This window comes from Ostrea edulis, chromosome 1, assembly GCF_947568905.1.
Source record: "Ostrea edulis chromosome 1, xbOstEdul1.1, whole genome shotgun sequence".
In the NCBI taxonomy this organism is placed as follows: domain Eukaryota; kingdom Metazoa; phylum Mollusca; class Bivalvia; order Ostreida; family Ostreidae; genus Ostrea; species Ostrea edulis.
In genome coordinates, this window is record NC_079164.1 from 89,172,205 (window position 1) to 89,195,667 (window position 23,463).

At 34.9% G+C, this 23,463-nt stretch overlaps 1 protein-coding gene across 1 annotated transcript; it reads left to right on the forward strand.

Moving 5' to 3' along the window:
- The first annotated feature begins 122 nt into the window (after window positions 1-122).
- Window positions 123-18,937, forward strand: LOC125675772 (uncharacterized WD repeat-containing protein alr3466-like). The gene is made up of 10 exons (XM_048913574.2): window positions 123-391; window positions 3,347-3,431; window positions 8,244-8,388; window positions 8,548-8,737; window positions 9,025-9,133; window positions 9,316-9,347; window positions 14,000-14,099; window positions 16,159-16,224; window positions 16,394-16,486; window positions 18,606-18,937. The coding sequence occupies exons 1-10, from the start codon at window positions 270-272 to the stop codon at window positions 18,738-18,740; spliced, it is 1,077 nt and encodes a 358-aa protein (XP_048769531.1). The 5' UTR covers window positions 123-269; the 3' UTR covers window positions 18,741-18,937.
- The last annotated feature ends 4,526 nt before the right edge of the window (window positions 18,938-23,463 follow it).

Genomic DNA, 23,463 nt, shown 5'->3' on the forward strand with positions numbered 1-23,463 from the left:
ATTTTAATATTTGATTCATTTTACAAACGTTGTAATTAAAGTAGATTGAAAGTGCCATGCATTTATAATATAATTTGTGTTATTAAATCAATATCCGTTTTTATCAGGAATCATCCATTTACAATTTTTGAATTGTTGCCGTCAGTGCGGTACTGCATAGTTTACATAGCCAACCAAGGTTTCTCACTGGTAGCGAAAAATACGACAAAGAAGCAGACGACCATTTCTTTCTAAATCACTGATGTTTTGACGGACGAGAATTTAGCACCATGTTTATCGTCAACAACAGACGGACAAGTGTGATTTCAAGTACCACTGAGTCTGCCGATTTCACCGAAAACGCTCGCTCGGGACCGTATTTGGAGGGAAATCTAAAACAAATTGGAACATTGTGAGTTAGCCTACTTTAACACTATATTTTTAAAACCTGGTAAAGTAATTCACAGATTGTCAACTATTGTTTGATATGTTTGTATGACATGGTTTTGGAAATTATAATTTGCCATGTCCATCTTTGAACATTATACCATATACTACTTTAGACCTAAAATGAATGACGTATAATCAAAGAGATAGGCCTACACTACAGCGATGTTGTGGTATTTATTAGCTGATAGATATTTCAACAATGGCAAGTCCAAGTGTAATCAACAACAGCATTTGTAACAAGAAAGGAGAACATTCCTAGACCAGGATTCAAACCTGAGACCTCTGTTTTACAAGCCAGGTGCTCTATAACCACTAAGCTATCCAAACGGGTTACAGTATGATTCAAGAAGTACATATTATAAGTCCTTTAAAAGTATCATTGTACATGTACATCCATATTTGAAGATCATGTATTGTGCTTTGTTAAATTCTTATGAATCAGCAAACTAGGGCTGAAACGATTCAGGTACCTCACGGTTTGGTTCAATTTTCGATTCTTAGGCCACAATTCGATTATTTTCGATTCAATTCAATAGTTGTCAAAAACTCTAATAAACAATAAAAAAATACACAACTTTCATGTTTTTATTTCATTTCCCCCCTAAAAATCATCGTTTTCAACAAGGGAATATGGTCTTTATCATATCACATGCTATAAAATATCCAAGATCATTGGTAATTTATTTCTGTGAAACAAATTCTACATACTGCCGCAGTTCCGTTCTCTTTAAAACCAAAATGCTTCCATACAGGGGACCTTAGATTGCCGGAGGGTTTTTAATCACGATTCCCGAGTTAGTGTCCGCCATTTTTGTTGTAATAAATTGTAAGGTAAAAAACCAAATCCGTGTTGAATTCTTTTTTCCGAAAAAAATGTAAACATTAACCTAATCGAAATTTGAAGATGTTGAACCGAAAATTGAACCGAATGCCGTGAATCGCGGTTCGAGTGAACCGCGATTAATTGTTTCAGCCCTACAGCAAACTGATTCAAGCCCAACCTGACCCAATGTAATATGTATACAATAGAGCATTGAGGTTGCAGTAAAAACATTAATTAAATTGCATCAACACCACTAGACATCTTAACATTTATAATATAGTCACAACATACTTGTAGATTATAACACTGAACAACATACCTGTAGATTATGTCACTGAACAACATACCTGTAGATTATAACACTGAACAACATACCTGTAGATTATGTTACTGAACAACATACCTGTAGATTGTGTCACTGAACAACATACCTGTAGATTATGTCACTGAACAGCAGAGCTGTAGATTGTGTTACTGAACAACATACCTGTAGATTATGTACTCACTGAACAACATACCTGTAGATTATGTTACTGAACAACATACCTGTAGATTATGTTACTGAACAACATACCTGTAGATTGTGTCACTGAACAACATACCTGTAGATTATGTCACTGAACAACATACCTGTAGATTGTGTCACTGAACAACATACCTGTAGATTATGTTACTGAACAACATACCTGTAGATTGTGTCACTGAACAACATACCTGTAGATTATGTTACTGAACAGCAGAGCTGTAGATTGTGTTACTGAACAACATACCTGTAGATTATGTACTCACTGAACAACATACCTGTAGATTATGTTACTGAACAACATACCTGTAGATTATGTTACTGAACAACATACCTGTAGATTATGTACTCACTGAACAGCATACCTGTAGATTGTGTCACTGAACAACATACCTGTAGATTGTGTTACTGAACAACATACCTGTAGATTATGTCACTGAACAACATGTCTGTAGATTATGTCACTGAGCAACATACCTGTAGATTATGTCACTGAACAACATACCTGTAGATTATGTTACTGAACAACATACCTGTAGATTATGTTACTGAACAACATACCTGTAGATTATGTTACTGAACAACAGAGCTGTAGATTGTGTCACTGAACAGCAGAGCTGTAGATTGTGTTACTGAACAACATACCTGTAGATTATGTACTCACTGAACAACATACCTGTAGATTATGTTACTGAACAACATACCTGTAGATTATGTACTCACTGAACAGCATACCTGTAGATTGTGTCACTGAACAACATACCTGTAGATTATGTACTCACTGAACAGCATACCTGTAGATTGTGTCACTGAACAACATACCTGTAGATTGTGTTACTGAACAACATACCTGTAGATTATGTCACTGAACAACATGTCTGTAGATTATGTCACTGAGCAACATACCTGTAGATTATGTTACTGAACAACATACCTGTAGATTATGTTACTGAACAACATACCTGTAGATTATGTACTCACTGAACAACATGTCTGTAGATTATGTCACTGAGCAACATACCTGTAGATTATGTCACTGAACAACATACCTGTAGATTATGTTACTGAACAACATACCTGTAGATTATGTTACTGAACAACATACCTGTAGATTATGTTACTGAACAACAGAGCTGTAGATTATGTTACTGAACAACAGATCTGTAGATTATGTTACTGAACAACATACCTGTAGATTATGTTACTGAACAACATACCTGTAGATTATGTTAACATACCTGTAGATAATGTTACTGAACAGATCTGTAGATCATGAATTCAAATGTAGCAAAAATGTATGGATTTTTTTTAATACCTTATAGTAGTTACAAATTTTCATACAGTGTTTTAAAAAATAAAGATCTTAATTTTTTTCTTTAATTCATACATTATGATATGAGGGTTATATTTACTGAAAGACTAACATTTTCATTTGAATCAAGAGAATTTTACTGGATGTGTTGAGCCAGTCATAAAAGTTTTATTATCATATTGATTGATGAATAAATGATATTTGATCTTGATGTCTGTATTAAATATCTTTCTTTTTTTTAAATTTTGGTCCTATACAGAGACTGCAGTACTGATGTGATGTGCTGTAGGTTTAGTTCGGATGGACAACACTTAGCCGTGGGATTGATTGATGGAACAGTGAAGGTATACTTGCAGAATCTGAGAAATATAATTTTCTTTTACATGTATTTAAGCGAAAAAGGTGATGAAGATACATTAATGATAGTTGCATAGATAAATTCATCTAGCACAAGGTATGATGTTACACATACAAACCAAAATTTGGTATTAAATGGACTATTGATTACATGTATTAAAGTCTTCATTGAAAGCATTGATCATGCAATGAACATTTATTTGATTATGTTAACAATTCCATGCAATGTGTAACAAAATCAGGAAAGTTGTGCTTATATATTTGAGAAAGTATAATAATCCATGAGTTAGAAGATTTTCCATCATCAAAATTAATAACAGTAACTTTTATACATGTGTCATTGCTTTGACAACTTGTTAATCAATACCAGATAATTTTTCCCCTTTAATGCAGATCTACTTATTAAGTACTCTGCATTGTATTGTCATTATAGGATGAACCGCATTAAGTGTTCAGGAGTTATAGGCATTGATTGTTTCAAGTGTCTTCACCTGAACATCAAAAGCAATAGAGCAAATGCTTTACAATTATCTAATGGGACCATTAAAGGAAAACTATTGTGAATATTTCATACGATGATGTGGGTTCTTTCTATAGTTCATTTTCCATCTCTCTTAACAGTTACTTACATGAGAACTTTGTTAAACTAGCATGTTATAGGCATTACCATTGGTTTTCTTCACGGTCAGGTGATTGAAAAATGGTGTTAGATTTGTCTATTATGAAATGTATACAATATTCGTCTTTAAAGAATTTTGAGCACATCAAATTGAAAGTTGAAAAACACTTTCACCCTCTTTCAGAAGGATAATTAAAGTACATGATCACTTTTAATGATAATTAAACAGTACTAAAAATAAGAAACTAAGAAGAGACACTACAATCATCATTTTGTGCAATACAAGACTAGTGTGAATACACCCTGACAGTCACTGTTAATTGTAATGGAACATCATCTGGTAGAGTGGCCAATTCGTAAGATAACCTCTAGAGTTATAAATATTCATTCTTTGTCAGGAGTACACATATTATCTGGGGATATATAAATGTTAATTCAGTCAGAGTGATATATTATTTGAGCTTGGATGAGTTTCTTTAAATATTTAGATAGGCTCTGAAGTTGGCCTTGTAACTGAACAAATTTATTAAAATATTAAATGCTTTAAGTGTTGACAGATATAGCACTCTGGTTTGTTTGACATATGTCTTAAGCATGTACCTGCACCTTACTGCATTTAAATTTTTGTGCTAACTTTTCCAATTCATGCAGAGTTTTGTGTGAATAAGAGTCCTCAACTTTCAACTTTCTTTCAAGCGGACCTTTGTGAGAAATCAATAGTATGTTTTAGACTATATATACATAATGATTAAAATTTCTTTAAGAAAAAGATATTTTTGATGCAGACACTTTTTATATTCTAAGTGGAGAGGCCTGAAGATGACAAGTATAAGGCTAGGTTTTTGTTCACTTTTGGTTTGATTCTGTACGAATACATATAGAAAGTTTTATGTACAGATAGACATTTTTTTGACACCAGGTTCCTATATATGAGGGGATATAAGCTTGTTAAGGCTTTTATTGATCAAGACTTTCAGTGTAAGATTTTTTTAAACGTTGATCCATTATTGTCATAACTAAGACACATCTTTATATTACTTTAAACTGAAGGGCAGAGGGTTGAAATCTTTTTCATGGTTTTTCACATTTTAAATTTTCTTTTAGAAAATGCCCACACAACTTCGAAATCAAATCTTAGTTCTGGTAATAAAAGCTAAAGAAAGAAAAACTGGAGGAACTGGCCTGTAAAAAACACATCAAGAATTCACTTCTTGGAAAAAATTGAATTAATTTTACGGTTAAATCATAAATGAATTATAAATTGCTTTAATCTCAATGTTTATACATGTAGTTTAATCTTATAGTTATCACCACCAAATGGTCAGCCTTATAAGATAAAAATGTACATTTCAAAAGCTTTTTCCAACATTTGACCCTATAGGCAAAAGAAATTTTGTACAAACATCCAGTGTCATGAACACTTATCTTATAATTCATCTTGCAGTCATTAAGGGATAGAATGACCTACACAAAATGAAGTTAATAAAAATTTAAAGTTTTCAATAACTATTTACCTTCCTGACATGAAATACTACAATTAGCTATTAAACTGTATTTTCTTTGGAACTATACGTGTTGTAGGATAATCTGCCTTTTAAATCAGATAAGGAAAGAACTGCGTTTTTAGAAAATATAAGGCATGCATCTCTAATTTAATCACAATGTTGGAACCTATCTGGCCTTGAAACAAAGCACACTTTAAAAGCTTTATTTCAGCAACTGAATGTGCATTGTTTTGTTTAGGTCAGCCAGGTGTACTCCACATCAAATGACAAAGACTACTTATGTCACATAGGCATTGAGTTGGTAGGTCAGTCAGGAATGTGGTTTGGCATTATGATTAAATACCCATTCATTAAACAGAATATGAAAATCAATAAAAAAAAATCTAATGACATTTTTTACTATAACCTCAACCTAATCCAAACATATAGCGGAGAAATCTAAGTTCATTTGGCCATGGCAAGGTGATACATTTCAGAATATGAACATTTATAATAACGTCCCTATATTAACACTTCTGAGAATCAATTCTTCAAAGATTTAAGTAGGGGGGAATGTGGAGGCCAGATCGATCAGTTTGATCCCCTGCAGTGCCAGGTACATGTAGCTCAGATGGTAGAGCACTGATGACTAAAGATTCAGTGGGCCTGGGTTTAAATCTGTCCATTCTGATCCAGATTAATTCCCTCCTTCATTACACAGGCATGCTGCAAATTGAAAAGCAAATATTTTTTTAATTTAACAGTTTTTAAAAATACTTATAAAATAGTTATGCACATATAGTAGGTTCAATTGTTAGAAATGCATGGTACAGTATAGAGCGTGTTTAGATGTGTGTGCATGTGTGTTTGTGTGTACATGCATATGTGTGTGAGTCATGAGTTTTTATCCCCAATAGATCTACAGAATTTTGATGATCTTCCTCTTTATAAATGTCAGTCTAATAAAACCTAAATTGTAAAATGTTTTTGCAGTTAGGAGATGAGATATATTTCTCTCCATGACTGATTGTTGTGTTCCTCTGACAATAACCTGCAGTATCTCAAAATGCAATGGTTATGGTTAATTGCACATTCTCACAATTTGAAGAAATTACAGATATTTGACATCAATATTTGACAGTCTAAAAGTGAATTTATGCATCAATGAATTAATCAATTTTTGACTCAGTGCAAAATAGCTAGACGCTACTTGTCAACAACATTTTTAATTTGTGATTGCATGTGTTATATATAATACAGATTTAAATTATTAAAAATTCATTAATTCTTTTGGCAGAAATTTTATTTAATCAGAATATTGAATTATCATCAAAATTACTATAAAATTTGGCATTATATTGATTATTGCTAACTGGAGAGAAGTATGTTGAGTGAAGTTAATTTATGTCTAAATTGGTGATATTCTAGCAGAAAATCTAGAGGATTTAAAGGACATACGTGACATTTCTCAAATAATATATAATTTTTCATGACATTTCATGTCTGAATTACAATTGGCATAGACTGGTGTCATTTGACATAGACTCGGTGTATCAGTTATGGTTAATTTTGAACACTCTAATCAACACATTTAATTATTCAGTAACAAATATGACCATGCAATCGCCTATTGAAGTTCAGCTTTAGCTGCCTTCGTCATCATATATCAGCAGTATAAATCAATTTGATTATTATATTCCATGAACAAAATAAACTGAATATAAACTATATATTCCATGAACAAAATAAACTGAATACAAACTTTAACAGCTCAATCTTCAGCCATAGTTTACTGTTATTGACTGGGTTCAAGGACAACAGCTGTTTTGTTTGACCTGAGAATGGGGCAACAGATCCGTTCGAGGGTCAAACAAAACAGCTGTTGTACGAGGACACAGCTAGTCTATAACTGTTTTGTTATACACTTTCAATTTTTAGTAATGTTTTACTAGATGCACATGGTTTGTTGACTTCGAACTTTTGATATGAAAGAGGAATTGCATGCATTTATCAACACATCCAGCTAGTTTAAAAGAAATCCTACGTAATATCCTAATTAATAATCAATAATTACATTTTTCGTGTTTCTGTTCTGCGTTACATCTAATGAATGCTGTATTTTCATCAGTGAAATCATTGACTCTTGCCATTGCGTAAACAAAGCAGCAGACCGAGATTCACGTGACTTACATAGCCAATAGAAATAAAGCATACTATTGCCCGGTCAACAGTTCGTAAACGGTTGACCAGCCATTAGACCACAAGTGTGAGAATTGGTTTAACAGTAAAAATGTTACTTCTAAATCATATAACTTTTATATAAGAAATCTTTTTAGGTGTATAACAAAATCTGCTATTCTAAACATCGACATGATGTAAATTATTACTCTCTTAAAAACCACAAAACTTGAAATTAATGAAAATCTCTCTCTCTCTGTCTCTCACTCTTTGTCTCTCTCTCTCTCTCTCTCTCTCTCTCTCTCTCTCTCTCTCTCTCTCTTCAATTGCTACATCTGACCTACTCTGTATGCTTCAGTGACTGTGGTTATATAAGGACAGTGTTTAGGTCCGTTTCCAACTTTTAGAACTAAACATAGTTTTCTACTATGTCCCATTGAGACAGCTGTATATCTATTACATTCTCCCTTACATGATGTCAGAATGAGAGAATTGCTAACTGGAATTTTATTTTGTAGATCTACAGTCCATCCTCTTACCAGTGCCTATACAGTCTCCAAGACGCAGATACTAAACAAAAGCACTTGCCTGTCACTCAAATTCGCTTTCGGTTGTACTCGTCTTCTGAAAAAACAGAGTACTCCCACATACTTGTTGCCTCATGTAAGTTTTTTAGCTCAGCTCAATTGAAGAACATGCACTAGGAGGTGTTTTATTATTCCTAGTAAGGTAAAGATCCTGAAAATCATACAAAATTTGTATACCAGAGTTTCAATCATTATTCTAATTCTCTCTCTGATATTTTGATACAAACAATTTCAGATGCATCCGGTTTAGTCAAATTTTGGCATTACACATCAGGGAACTGTCTTCACACAATCAACGAAGTTCGACAGACACTCAACATAGCTACAAACCCAGATGGCACCAGGTTTTTGACCACTGGTGATAGTCCACAAATCCATGTGTATGATGAGGTCACAAAGAAAAGAATCAATACGTTGGAACCGAGGTATGTTAAATCGTCAACTTTTAACAAAGTTACTGTACCGATTCTGAACACCGTCATTCAGTTGATACAATAAGAAAAGAAAGGAAAGTTCTTCATTATCAATGCATTATTTGTGTAGAAAATGATAGAACAAACTGTTTTCTATGGAATTCTTTTAATATAGTTTTCATTTGAACTCCTGAATAAGATAAAGAGAAAATTTAGATAGTTGTTTTTATTTTTATTCATTCTAAAGATTATGTATGATTGATTATCTTGTGAACTTGAAATCTCTGTATTTAATGCAGCGATTCTCGAGATAAAATGGATGGCCATCATTTCCGAGTGTTTGCAGCCCAGTATCATCCCAACTTTCCACATGTCTTCATCTCGGGAGGATGGGATAACACAGTACACGTAAGAATGATATGATAGGGTATCCCTGTACTGGATAAGTCAGTCATAGTCAGGTGCCTCAGGACTCCTTGTAGACTATGCATTATGTACCTGACGTGGTGGTCTTTACTTTAATGATTGTTAATACAGTTTGGATTACATGTATTTCAAAAGACATCTCTGAAAACTATTTTCTTTTACAGTTTTGGGATGATCGTCAAAAACAGTCTATAAGGTAAATTTGTATTGTCCAAAGTAAATAATTCATCAACTAAAAAGCTATAATGTGTTTCAAATTTCCCAGGTTTTTAGCTCACCGGAGCTAAAAGCTCAAGTGAGCTATTCTGATCACCTGTATTCCGGCGTCCATCCGTCTGTCCGTCCGTCTGTAAACTTTTAACATTTTTGACTTCTTCTCAAAAACCACTGGGCCAATTTCAACCAAAGTTAGCACAAAACATCCTCAGGTAAAGGGAATTCTAAATTGTTAAAATAAAGGGCCAGGCCACCTTCCAAGAGGAGATAATCAAGAAAAGGTAAAAATAGGGTAGGGTCATTAAAAAATCTTCTTCTCAAGAACCACTGGGCCAGAAAAGATGAAATTTATAGATAAGCTTTATTAGGTAGTGCAGATTCTAAATTGTTAAAATCATGGCCCCCGGGGGTTGGATGGGGCCACAATAGGGGATCAAAGTTTTACATACAAACATATAGGAAAAATCTTCTTCCCAAGAACCACTGAGCCAGAAAAGCTGAGATTTATATGAAAGCTTCCTGATATAGTTCAGATTCTAAATTATTAAAATCATGGCCCCCGGGGGTCGGATGGGGCCACAATAGGGGGTCAAAATTTTACATACAAATATATAGGAAAAATCTTTAAAAATCTTCTTCCCAAGAACCACTGAGCCAGAAAAGCTGAGATTTATATGAAAGTTTCCTGATATAGTACAGATTCAGGTTTGTTAAAATCATGGCCCCCTGGGGTAGGATGGGGCCACAATAGGGGATCAAAGTTTTACATACAAATATATAGGGAAAATCTTTAAAAATCTTCTTCTCAAGAACCATTGGACCAAAGAAGTTAACATTTACATGAAAGCTTTCTGACATAGTGTAGATTCAAGTTTGCAAAAACCATGGCCTCCAGGGGTAGGTTTGGGGCCATAATAGGGACTACAGTTTTACATGCAAATGTATATGGAAAATCTTCTGATATGAACCAAGGTGACTCAGGTGAGCGATGTGGCCCATGGGCCTCTTGTTTTTTTATACCTCACCTGAGCTGAAGGCTTTGTGAGCTTATCTTAAGGCCATTGCATGGTGTGCTAGCATAAACTTTATGGAATATAAACCATATCTTAGCAAATCTTTAGACAGTTTTCAAAAATTTGGTCCATAGTACTGGTATCATTTGAGCTAAGGGCTTTCACATAAAACAAAATAAAGGGAAATGATTTACAAAAAAAAAAAAAAAAAATGGGGGGGGGGGAGTAGTGGTTACTAGCTTGTTTGCTTACTTGTTTGATTGTTTTACATCTCATCAAAAAATTTTCACCAGCTGTAGGTAAAGTACCACAAATTTACACCTATGCTTAGCGCTCAGGTCCGTAGCAGTGGAGAAGGTTCTTTAACATGCTAACACTTACTCTGACATGGAACCTTCATTTTTAAGATTGTGTCCAAAAGACCCGTGATTCTATTTTCTACATGCCGAGTGTTTGATGAAGGAACAATCACTACCTATGTTTACATCTTAGGTTTGATGCGGCCATGGCTGGGGGGGGGGGGGGGGGGGGCTTACGACCTCCCAGTTATGAAGTGAATACTCTACCACTACTGGTAGTAGTAGTTACAAAAATGTCTTCTTTAAAAGATCTGCTGATCTCTTTTGACCAAACTGGTCTTGGAGGATCACAATATAATGATGAGTTTGATTTGTTCATGGCATTACCTTAGGGTAAAGGAAGTGGCTTTAAGGAAACTTCAATTCTCCTTGAAAAAATGAATTCGAAAATTCTTTTTCAAGCCATAATAATGGAGAGCTTTAGAGGCACACAGATTGTCTATCGCAAGGTAGTATGAAGAGACTTCAAACAAAGGTCATTTGGTCAAGGTCAAGGCAGCAAGGGCAATTTCTATTTCAACAAGCAGGCTGTCCAGCACCCTTGGACAAAAAATAAGAGCAAATTTTAGGGGTAAAATTTTAAAAAATTAGGGCTAAAATTAGGAATTTTTAACCAAATTGCGGAAGTTTTAATTATTTAAAAGGACTTACCTTGTCAAATTTGACAATAAAGAAACTCACATGACACACAAATAAGATGTTACATAAATCTCAACTCTTTATCACAAAGTCACAACCAATAAACAAGCTTGACACATGGATCCACAGGTCAATTGCCTTTCACTGCATCAGCATTATCTGAATAAGAACTGCAATCTACGTTAATAACACACATTTTGTATGAATGCATTTTGATTTTTCAAGACTGATAAAAAAGTAGGAATTGACATGAAAAATAAGGGCTTTTTTAGGATTTCCCCTTGAATTTTACATTTTTTTAGGAATTTTAGCAAAACTGAAAAAAATTAGGAATTTTTAGGAATTTTAGGGCCACTGGACAGCCTGCAACAAGATGTATTTAATGTTAAGCACAAAAGCCCCAAGCATGGCCATATTCTTATGTGGATATTTCAGCTCTCACATATTTCTAAACAAATTGCCAAGTCTAACACATATCAGGCTATTTTGGCGTCAGGAATATTTAACAGACTTTTCTGAAAAAAGTAATGTGAAATATTATTGCTGCATTTTTTTTGTGCATTTTCATTTAACAAGTGTATCATTTATATGCATAAAAAGTTTGGCACTTTCATTTTTGGCAAATTTTCTTCATCTGCCAAAAGCCAACACTTCTAGTGCACCAAAATGAGCCAATGTACAGTGTACATGTATCTTCCTTGGCACAAAAGTTATATGGAAGATTTAAGTTTTGAACAGAATGACAGGACAAAAACGATATGCCATTTGATCTTCGATTTCTTGGGCATAATAATTTACATCAAACATCAAAGAAAAATTTTCATTGCAATATTCTGTACAGATTCTTTGTATGTCACAATGAAGTTGAATGTTTTTTTTTTTTTTTTTATAATTTATTTATTTTTTTGGTTTCATACAATACATCAAACACTTACACAAACATACCTTTCATACATGCATACATCTCCCTGTGGTTTAGGTTACTTGCTGTACAATAGTGAAAGTAATAATAATAACAATAATACATGTACTAAAAATAATGACAAGTACATGTAGTAATAATTAATCAATTGCAAAAATATTTTCCCACTTCATCCATATTTTATCAAAGTTATGTATTTTAAATGCTTGAATTGCAGCATATTTCTCTACATGATATTTAAACTTTAAGTGACATAGTAATCTAACAAGATTTGGTTCTTTATTTCATGCTTACCTAAAGGGGACAAACCAAGACAGTTTTTAAAAAACTGGCGACCAATTACACTTTTAAATGTATTATACAAAATTATATCTGGTTGTCTCAGCTTTAGAATTAAACAAGTTTTGGATTATATAATATCCGATACACAGTCTGGTTTTTTAAAAGGTAGATATATAGGGGAGAATACTCGATTTATATATGATATTATGTCATACACTGAAAGAAATAATATCCCAGGCCTTCTAGTTCTCATTGATTTCGAAAAGGCCTTCGACTCAATGTCATGGTCATTCATATATAAAGTTTTAAAGTATTTTGGTTTTGGGGAAAACTTTATTCAATGGATAAAAATCTTAAACACAAATTTCAGAGCCTCAGTTTTACAGAGTGGCTTCTTATCTGAACAGTATGAAGTTGAATGTTGTTAGTAATTAAACAATAAAATGCTTTCTTTGTTCTTTCATCGGTGATGAAGGTAGCTAGCATTTCAGAAAAAAAAAATTCTGCAATGATTGCTACCTTCATCACCCAATGAAACAACAAAGAAAGGCATTTTATTGTTTATATTCAATTTTATACAGTGTTTTAAAATATAAACTAGATTTAAGTACTAAAAGATCATATGGTTGACCTATTCGTTATGCTAAATGGAACACTTACAGCCAATGCACCCTTTGACATTTAAAAAGGTTTAAAATCTCATTTAAACCTCCAGATTTTCATTTACATGTATGACCTAGAGGTATCAATTATTTGGTATTGAACAGATGTTTTAAAACTTTCTCTGATGTATTCATGTATTAATGAACCAACATACTAATTATCTACGTGTATGCCAACAAACACCTCATGCTTTCCACAATGCATTTAGTCACTAAAGTTTTTTTCAATCTTAAGGTGAGCATTTATTGGCCCGGGAGCCAGCTACAGTTATTGTAATCAAACATCAATGGAATTAAAGTAGTCTGAGTGTAAATTCCTGTAAACGTCATTCAAATGTCAGTTTATTCTAGAATAACCCATACACAAGGTCAGGGGTGGTGTTGGTGGGATAGGTGGTGACGAGAAGAGAGTGTTGTGTGGTTACTCTCTGACAATTCTTATTATTGGGGTGTGTGTGTGTGTGTATTCCCTAAGAATTCTGATTGGGGGGTATTTCTAACAAATTTGATGTATTTTCACAATTCTGATTATTAGGGGGGGGGGGGGGGGGGGGGTATACTCTAACAATTCTGATTATCGAGGGGGGTTATACTCTAACAATTCTTATTAATTGGGGGAGGGGGTGGTGGTGCTATTTTCTAAGTTTTGATTAGGGGGATTAATCTCTAACTAATCTTATTATGAGATACATTGTAACTGTTTCTTTGTTAATAACACTAGTCTAGTTATTTTCAATACTTTGCTACATTTTTAGGTTAATCAGTGGGCCACATATCTGTGGAGAGGCCCTGGACATTGACCCGATTCACAATCACATCCTCACAGGATCCTGGAGGAAATCGGACGTACTTCAGGTACATATATATAGACTCATCATTACTGTACTATGATTTATTCTACTGACAAAGACAACTATATATAGACTCATCATTAACGACATTTCAGAACTATATAAAGTCTAAATATTCTTTCCTTGTTATAGACTGACAAAAATGATACTACATTGTTTTGCCATAAGGAAGTGGGCAAAAATATTAGCTGTTATAAACTCTGTCATATTTAGAAACTACACGTCAGGAAGATCTCTCAGATCCAATGCCCATGCCTTCAGATTGACCATGGACCAAAGTGAGGAGTAATGATTCCTATTTGGAATACAGTTTCCTTACTGGAAAACATAAGATCTGATCCAACAATAAAATCTCATTTGTTCCAACGATAAGGTCTCATTTGTTTGGACCAGGGAAAAAAAAACCTTTTGTACAGAAACAGCAGATTTTTAGGCAATTGGTTGTCATCCGTCATCGTGCGTTAGCAATTGAACATTTTTAATTTCTTCTTGATAACTACCAGTCCAATTCTTTTCAAATTTAATATGAAGCATCATTGGGACAAGGGGGACATAAATTGTAAATTTCAGGACTCCAGCACCCCTGGGGCTCTAGGGGCGGGGCAAAAACTGCCCAAAATTGACCAATTTTCAAAAATCTTCTTCTCAAGAACCACACACGTGAAAGAAAAACTAAATGCATGATGATGTAAGGCAGGAAGGCCTCTACCAAAATTGTAAATTTCATGATCTCCGGGGTAGGGGTTCTGACCCCAGGGCGGGGCCAAACTTGGCATATAGTTTTTATGTGTAAAACACTTAAATTACATCTTCTTTAGTGCTATTGATACTAAATTGAAACTAAATAGATATTTAGAAAGAACAGGTAGTCCTTTACCAAAATTGTAAATTTGATGATCCCAGGGGTAGAGGTTTTGGTATCAGGGTGGGGCCAAAATAGTCAGTTATTAAATGTGTGAACAATAGACATTTTTAACTTCTTAATAGCTATCTTCCAATTCTTTTCAAATTTGGTATGAAACATATTTGGAACAAGGGGGACATAAATTGTAAATTTCAGGATTCTTGCACCCCTGGGGCCTTAGGGGTGGGGCAAAAACTGCACAAAATTGACCAATTTTCAAAAATCTTCTTCTCTAGAACTGCACATGTGTAAGAAAAACTAAATGCATAGTGATGTAGAGCAGGAAGGCCTCTACGATAGTGTTGATGTGTAAAACACTTGAATAACATCTTCTTTAGTGCTATTGATACTAAATTGAAACTAAATGGATAGAGCAGGTAGTCTTTTACAAAATTGTAAATTTGATGATCCCCAGAGTAAGGGTTTTGACCCCAGGGTAGGGCCAAACTTAGTATATATAGTATTTATGTTTAAGTTTGCTGATACTGTATAAAATCTAAATGCATACTTAGGAATAGCAGAAAAGAATGTACAAAAAATGGTGATTTTCATAACCCAGGGTTATGGCTTTAGGATGAGTCCTAATTAGTCATATCTTTTGATGTTTCAATGTTAATACACCTATTATTTAAAGCCTTTTACCAATGTATGCACTTTTGAGGGCAGTGAAGTTTTAAGAACACATCTTGTTTTATACTGTTGCCGAACATTAGAATTTAGTTGAAATATTCATAACAGGAATTTTTTTTCTAGATTTCATAGCCCATGGAAGTAGTGATACTTTTTCACTAGTACTCAGGTGACCGATAAGGCCTATGGGCCTCTTGTTTTCCATCAGGTGCTGTCAAACTTTAACAATAACCCCCCCACACACTGTTCGCTGCTGTCTTTTAACAACTCTCATTATTTCATCATATTTCATTTAGTTGAAATATTCATAACAGGAATTTTTTTTCTAGATTTCATAGCCCATGGAAGTAGTGATACTTTTTCACTAGTACTCAGGTGACCGATAAGGCCTGTGGGCCTCTTGTTTTTCATCAGGTGCTGTCAAACTTTAACAATAACCCCACACACACTGTTCGCTGCTGTCTTTTAACAACTCTCATTATTTCATCAGCTTACAAATTGAAGATAATGTATTTATTATATATTGCAGATTTGGGATTTTGCTAGTGCAGAAAAAATCAAAGATGTTCCTCCAGAACCTATGAATGACAGTTTGGTAAGATTAGAATTTTGTAATGAGGATGTGTTTTCTAATTGTTAGCTCACCTGTGTAATGTATCTCTTATATCATGTGTGATATCAAGAATTACTATCAATGAATGAAGTTTGTGTAATAACTTATTTTTTTTTATATTTTGCAAATTATCAAGTATGTGTTTTTGTAGTTGTATTGTTGTCAGTGGCTTGGAAAGGAGAACATCATCTGTGGAGGATCAGACATGAACATGGCCAGAGTCATCGACAGGGGAACATTAAATGTTAGTATAGTTACTCTGCTATGTAATAATGCTTGAGGAACACACTAGGTTTGTGAGGTCCAAAAAAAAAAAAAAACTTTCATTCATTTTTGTTGCTTTTCATACTTTGATCAAATCTTCTGTTTGATTTTTATGCCCTCATAATTTTGGGACATATATAGTTTTTTTGTCTGTCTATTTGTTACAAAAACCTTGGTCATAAATTTTGAATGGATGGTGATAGGGCTTTCATATTTCACATGACTTGTGCAATTCTTTGTGACAAAGCCTTTTTTTTTCAAACCAACATTTTTGACCTCAATACCTTTACCTTGGAGTTTGGTCTTATGGAAGCATCAGTGTTTCACAAAATTATTTTGTTGTTCGGGATTGGCCACATCAAAATATTACAGTAGCAGTAGAAGATTTTATGACTTTGAAGAAAATATAATAAGATTTCAAGCTTTTATAAGTGGTAATTTTCTTTAAAATAAAAACTGATTACATGTATATTGGAGAGAGTAAATGGAAAATGAGATAAATGGCATTTTGGGAAAAAATCACTGAAATCCTGTTTGCACACCCCTAATTCTTTGATGTTAAGTATAAATGAGTTATACAAAACTAATCATAATTTTAGTAATGAATCATGGATTTACTGTCGACATTATCATGTATGACTTGCATTTCCTGTAATTTTCTTTCAACTTGCTAAAAATTGCCCAAGCTGCTCAAATTCAGAAAGAATGGACCACTTACGTTAACCGTGATCAAAATTAATATAACATATTTTAAAAGGTTTTGTGAATAGTTTTGGTCAATGCATGCTATCCATGATTTCTAATTGAAATAATTATTAAAAAGTAGACTTTTTTTTTTTTTTTTACCTTTTTTTGGAGAAAGATGGATAAAAGCAACTAATTTAAAAAAAACACACCACTTTTTAGGTCACCTGAATCATTCAGGTGACCTATTGCTATCTGTTTTTGTCCGTCGTCGTGCGTTAACATTTGAACATTTTCAGCTTCTTCTCTGAAATCCCTGAACCAATTTCAACCAATTTTGGCATATACCATCTGTGGGTGGAGGGGAACAAAAATTGTGAAATTCGTGGTCCCTGCCCCCCTGGGGCCTGAGGGGTGGGGCAAAAACCATCAAAATGAGTGTAATTTTAAAAAATTTTCTTCTTTACTCCTGGACATCAAGAAGCCAAACTGTGGGCATAATTATAATGAGCGTTGAGCCCTCTACCAAAATTGTGAAATTCATGGCCCCTGGGGCAGGGGTTCTTGTGTTAGGGTGGGGCTCTATTGGTCATATAGTGAAAATGTAGAAATTCTTTGAAAATCTTCTTCTCTGTCTCTGGGTATTAAGTAGACAAACTAATAGCATGCTAATGATGAGCAAGGATGCCTCTTTAAAAATTGTGAAATTCATGGCCCCTGGATCAGGGGTTCTGGTGCTAGGGTGGGGCTCTATAAGTCATATAGTGAAAATGCATTATTTCTTTGAAAATCTTCTTCTCTGTCCTTGGGTATTAAGTGGACAAACCAATAGCATGGTTATGATGAGCAAGGATGCCTCTTTCAAAATTGTGAAATTCATGGCCCCTGGGTCAGGGGTTCTGGTATTAGGGTGGGGCCGTATTGATCATATAGTGAAAATGCATTTTATTTCTTTGAAAATCTTCTCCTCTGCTGCTGGGTATTAAGTAGACAAACTAATAGTATGATAATGATGATCAAGGATGCTTCTTTCAAAACTGAAATTTATGGCCCCTGGGTCAGGGGTTCTGGTGCAAAGGCGGGGCTGACCACATAGCTATTCAATGTTTCTTCCATCCAAAAGTAAAATTCTTATATTTAAACACAAACCTAATTCAAACATTGGAAGGTTGTTACATGATACTCAGGTGACCTATAAGGCCCCTGGGCCTCATGTTAGTGTTATACATTAAGCTTTTGCTTAAACAAATCTTCAGTGTTGTCTTAATGTATTGCAACATTGAAATTGCTGAATTTCAGAGATATAAAAAAATATTTAAATTTCAGGATCCAAAATGACTGTTGTGGTATTAGTTTTAGTCACTTTTTGCAAGGCTCGTGAAATCAACAGAGTCAAGATCTATTTCTCTTTGCAGACAACAGGTCATTTATGTGAACTTCCGCAGGGTGTATATTGCATCGACAATGACGGCAATGGCAACAACCCAGTGGTGGCCATAGGAAGTAGCAACAAAATTTACTTAGTGCGCAGCGAAAAGAAAGCCAGCTAGGAATATTTTTCAACCACATTGCACATACAACCATATGTATTTTGACTTTCAGGTGATATTTGAGCATTTGTTGACTTTTTAAATGATATTGAAAAATTTCTTGTGATACATCATGTACATTGGAAGACTCTTTATATTATGTGTATAATGATAATTTACTTTTTTTTATTCATTAAAAATACATGTTTATATCAGTGCATTTTCTTCTTTATATTACATGGAAGCAGTAGATGTAAAATGTAACATACAAAAATGTGTTAGTACATCTATATTTCAAAGTCATGATATTTACCACTCCGACATCTGCATTTAAAGTTGATGGGCATAAAACTTAGATGAAATGAAATTAATATTTTCTATGAACCAGTATATATATAGTGCTCCCTCGATCTATTACCAACTTTTGTTCAAGACGAATATGGGCAATAAAGTGGGTGTGGCATTATAACGAATTCACCATTGCTGACAAATTCATAACAATTATCCAGACAGCATGGCAACTTTATTTCACAGTATTTACCTTTCCATTGTTTTTGTCGTTGGTATTGTAACAGGAGGCCTGTGTATGCTGAGACTAAAATATGTCTAGCTTCTCCCAAAGTACAAGTTCTATCATCTTTATTAAAAGAACCCACAGTCAAATAGCACTTAGGATCACTTCTCAAGTCACTACCTAAATCATGGAACACACTGTCTCTGTGCTGTACATAGCTTTGGTTGTGATTCCCACAATTATGTTCAACACATTGTTGGAAATGAAAAGATTTTTCAGGTTTACTAATTTAGCATAAGAAAAGTAAATAGTTGATAACAAATAAATAAGTTTTCCAATGAAAATGAATAAGTATAATCTGAGGGAAAAAATAAATGATCAGAATTACCAAGTACTGAAATAATAAAAAAAAGAATCTAAAGTTATGACACAAACAAGCTTCCATACACTGTGAAAACTATGCAGTTTTATAGCACTAGAGGACCTCCATACACCGCAAAGAAATGTAGGGCAAGGCTAAATATAAACATTGGGATAGGCATATAGTAAAGTAAGGGATACCCAATTCTACTCTGGACCAAAGTAAATCGACTCTATGAGGTATCTACATTTTTTAAGTGTAAAATATCACTTCTTAACACTGCATTATTTTGGGATTCATTATTTTCAATTACCGCACGCTCTATATTTTAACAGGAAGGGAGAAAATGCCACGTGATTCGAAGACCCCCCCCCCCCCCCGAATCTCTAGATAGTCAGACGCTCTACCAACTGAACTATCTGGCCACCGTCGATCGAACCTGGCTGACCGCTACATTCCCCCCTCCTTAAATGTCTTCACACTTGAAGACAACAACCCAGGATCCCAATTTAATCCCTGGCAGACATTTCACCCGTCAGTTCCAGGGGCTGGTCTACGGCACCAAATGTAACAGGAAGGGAGAAAATGCAACGTACCAGACCGGGATTCGAACCCGGGCCCCCGAATCTCTAGATAGTCAGGCACTTTAATAACTGAACTATGGCCACCGTCGATCGAACCCGGCTGACCGTTACAATATAAAAGAAAGATTTTGCCACGAAGTTCTTGTGAAACACGAATGTTTGAGTTTTTGACCCTAGCTGAGTGACTAAATCTGCGGATGCGGCTCCTTATAGAGTTCTGATAAACCAATGAGGTACTAAAATAAACGTTCTATCTAATATAAACCAGGATTAAGCCTTTTAGCCAATGATCGAATTGTTATTACATACTTTTCATGAAATACGTAGGAGTGAAGCATTGCAATTCACACCCTCACGTATTTTCAGAAATGAAATTCACTTAATATTTACATTTACAATGTTTTACAAATTGTAATCATAGCCATTCCCTCGTGAATGCACTGCCTTTGTGAACAATGGGTGGGCAGGGGCGGATCCAGGAATTGCGGTTACTGGGGGCGCCACTTTATGAGGCAGGGGGTCTCGGGGCGCCTTGAGGCCCTCAGTGGGACCAGGGCGAAGCCCTTTGGGGGGCAGGGGGCGAAGCCCCCGAAAGTTCCTGGATTTTGAAGGGCTTGAAATATGTCTCCTGTTTAAGTCATTTGTACTATTTTTTATCATTTTTGATAAGGTGAAATTAGTAAAATGACGCAAATTTTAAAGGTTTCTGGAAAAATTAAGTTCTCCCAATAAAGTAATTCAAGAAATCAGAAGATTTTGTAATTTATTTCTCCGGGAATGGAAGAAATTATTGCTTCTTTTATTGTTTAGTCCATTTTTCTAAACAAGATACCATGATTTACCTTAAATTTGAAAATTTTAGAGGGGCGCGCGCCGGCTGCGCCCCCCCCCCCCCCAAATCCGCCACTGGTGGGTGTAAATGAAGTCACTGGGACATTATGTCCCTCGGTGTTGATGTTCGCCATTTTATCGTTATACTTGTATACGTTATTTAAAAAAAAAATATTTTGCTGAATATGTTTTAAGACGATCACCAAGAGTCTTCGATGTGAATTTGGTGTATGAAAATTATATTATTAATTATTATTGCTAAATCTGTACCGAATCCTATATTTGCCTTTTTCTGGTACTTTATTTAAATTTGAAATATGTATGTAAACCTTTTGGAGTAAACCTATGTACACAATTTTGCAATGGAAACATTGTGCCATTTCAGAAATCTGTAATGATGAGTTGTGCGTTTATCAGCAGTTTACATCCAGTAAAATAACTTGAATATCAACAAACATATTGCTCACATTTCAATTTTGAGCAGGGGGGGGGGGGGGGGGGGACTTCGCAACCAAATAACGTTAAGCAATTTGCTCATTCAATCATAACCATGTGCATGTATCTACATTATTATCAATTCAAATAATTTAGAGAAGGAATGGCGATAAACCTTCCTCAACAAATAAAATAAAACGGGAGCATTCAATTTACATCTCATCGTTAAATCATGTGCGCACTTCTGCATTTTAAAAATTATAAGACGCTAATCAATCTTGATAGCAACGTCGGCATTTCGCAAATTCTATGGTCGTTATAATGATCTAGTTTGCCCATACAACCTATCATAGGGTCAAATGCTGTCTGACGTGTTTTATACTAATTGTTAAGCCGTTCATGGCACATTGATTTTGACTACGGATAACTCCGTTACCTGATCAAGATATAGGGTTCACGGCGGGTTTAACCAATCGATAGAGGATACTCCTAGGCACCTGATCCAACCTCTGGTGTGTCCAGGGCTCCATGGTTGCCCAACTCTCTATTTTGCATTCCTTATAGGAGTTATGAGATTGACCACTATTCGTTATCTTCACCTTTCATTTGAAGAAAAACAAACGTATAACGATAAATCGACGAACATCAATATCGGACATCGCGGGACATACGTCCCGCACTACAATTACACTCACTCGTGAACAATGCACGTATTGATCTTGATAAATGTAGTACGAGGGCTTTTCGATATGTAGTGTGTATTGTACGATATCTCAAAAACATTCGACTCAAATAGTGAAACGAACATTACATCCCTTCAAAGTATTCACCGTGGTTTGAAATACATAATTTCAATCTTTGAATCCATTTCTGAAATGCGTCACGGTACGCTGATTAGGTAGGCCTCTGAGGCACTGACTGATGGCTGAGCCAAGGGCTTGTCGGGACTGGTAACGGCGACCAGACAAGAGCTTTTAAGTTTTGGAAAAAGGAAAAATTCGCATGGGGCTAGATCTGGAGAGTATGGTGGGTGAGGCAAGACGGTAACCTTTCTCCGACTTCAAAAATTGTTTCACAAGCTCAGATGTATGTGATGGAGCATTATCATGAAGTAGACGAACATGCCTAAATCCTGACACAGGGCGTCGTTTATATTTCTTGTCATGAGTTGTTTTAGTATAACATCTCGGTAATACCGACCTGTATCACTTTTGCCCTTTGGCACATGAATTTGTACGGCTATACCATCACGTGAGAAGAATATGCAATAAAGAACCTTCTTTGTTCTTATGGTTCTTTTGGCAACTACAGGCCTTCTACCGTGTTTAGTTAGCCATATTTTGTTTCCAATTTTTCTAACTGGTTCGAAATAGTGAATCCATGTTTCGTCACCAGTAACAATATTTGCAAATTGTCTTTGATTTCATTTGGGAAACATTTTGAGCAATTGCTTAGCGGTTTGTACTCGTGCTCGTTTTTGGTCACCTGTCAATGTATGCGGTATCCATCTGGCAGAAATCTTTTGTACTTTCAAAATACGCTTCAAAATGAAATGCACCCGCGATAGCGATGTGCCAACAGCTTTGGCAATATCACGAATCGTGTATCTGCCATCACTTTCAATTATTTCCCTGACTTTTGAGACATTTGCCTTGCCTGTTACAGTCACAGGTCGGCCAGATTTTGCTGCATCTTTGACGGACTCTGTACCAGTCAGAAATTTCTTTCTCTACCTACGAACTGTCTCATAAGATACCTTATCAGACCCATACACTTCCCCCAATTCAGTAAAAATTTGCATTACCGAATGACCGAAACTTTTATATAAGCTCTAATTTCTTCAACATTCTCAACCCGTTTCCCAACCATTTTTACAACAGTGGTCAACGACCGGCTCTAATGAAATGACTATAAGTTTAAAACTATGTGGAGCTGAAGGCTCATGTTTATACCGTTGGAAAGGTGTCGAATAGAGCTATTCAAGAGTATCATCATCCACGAAATCGTGCAAAGCTTTCA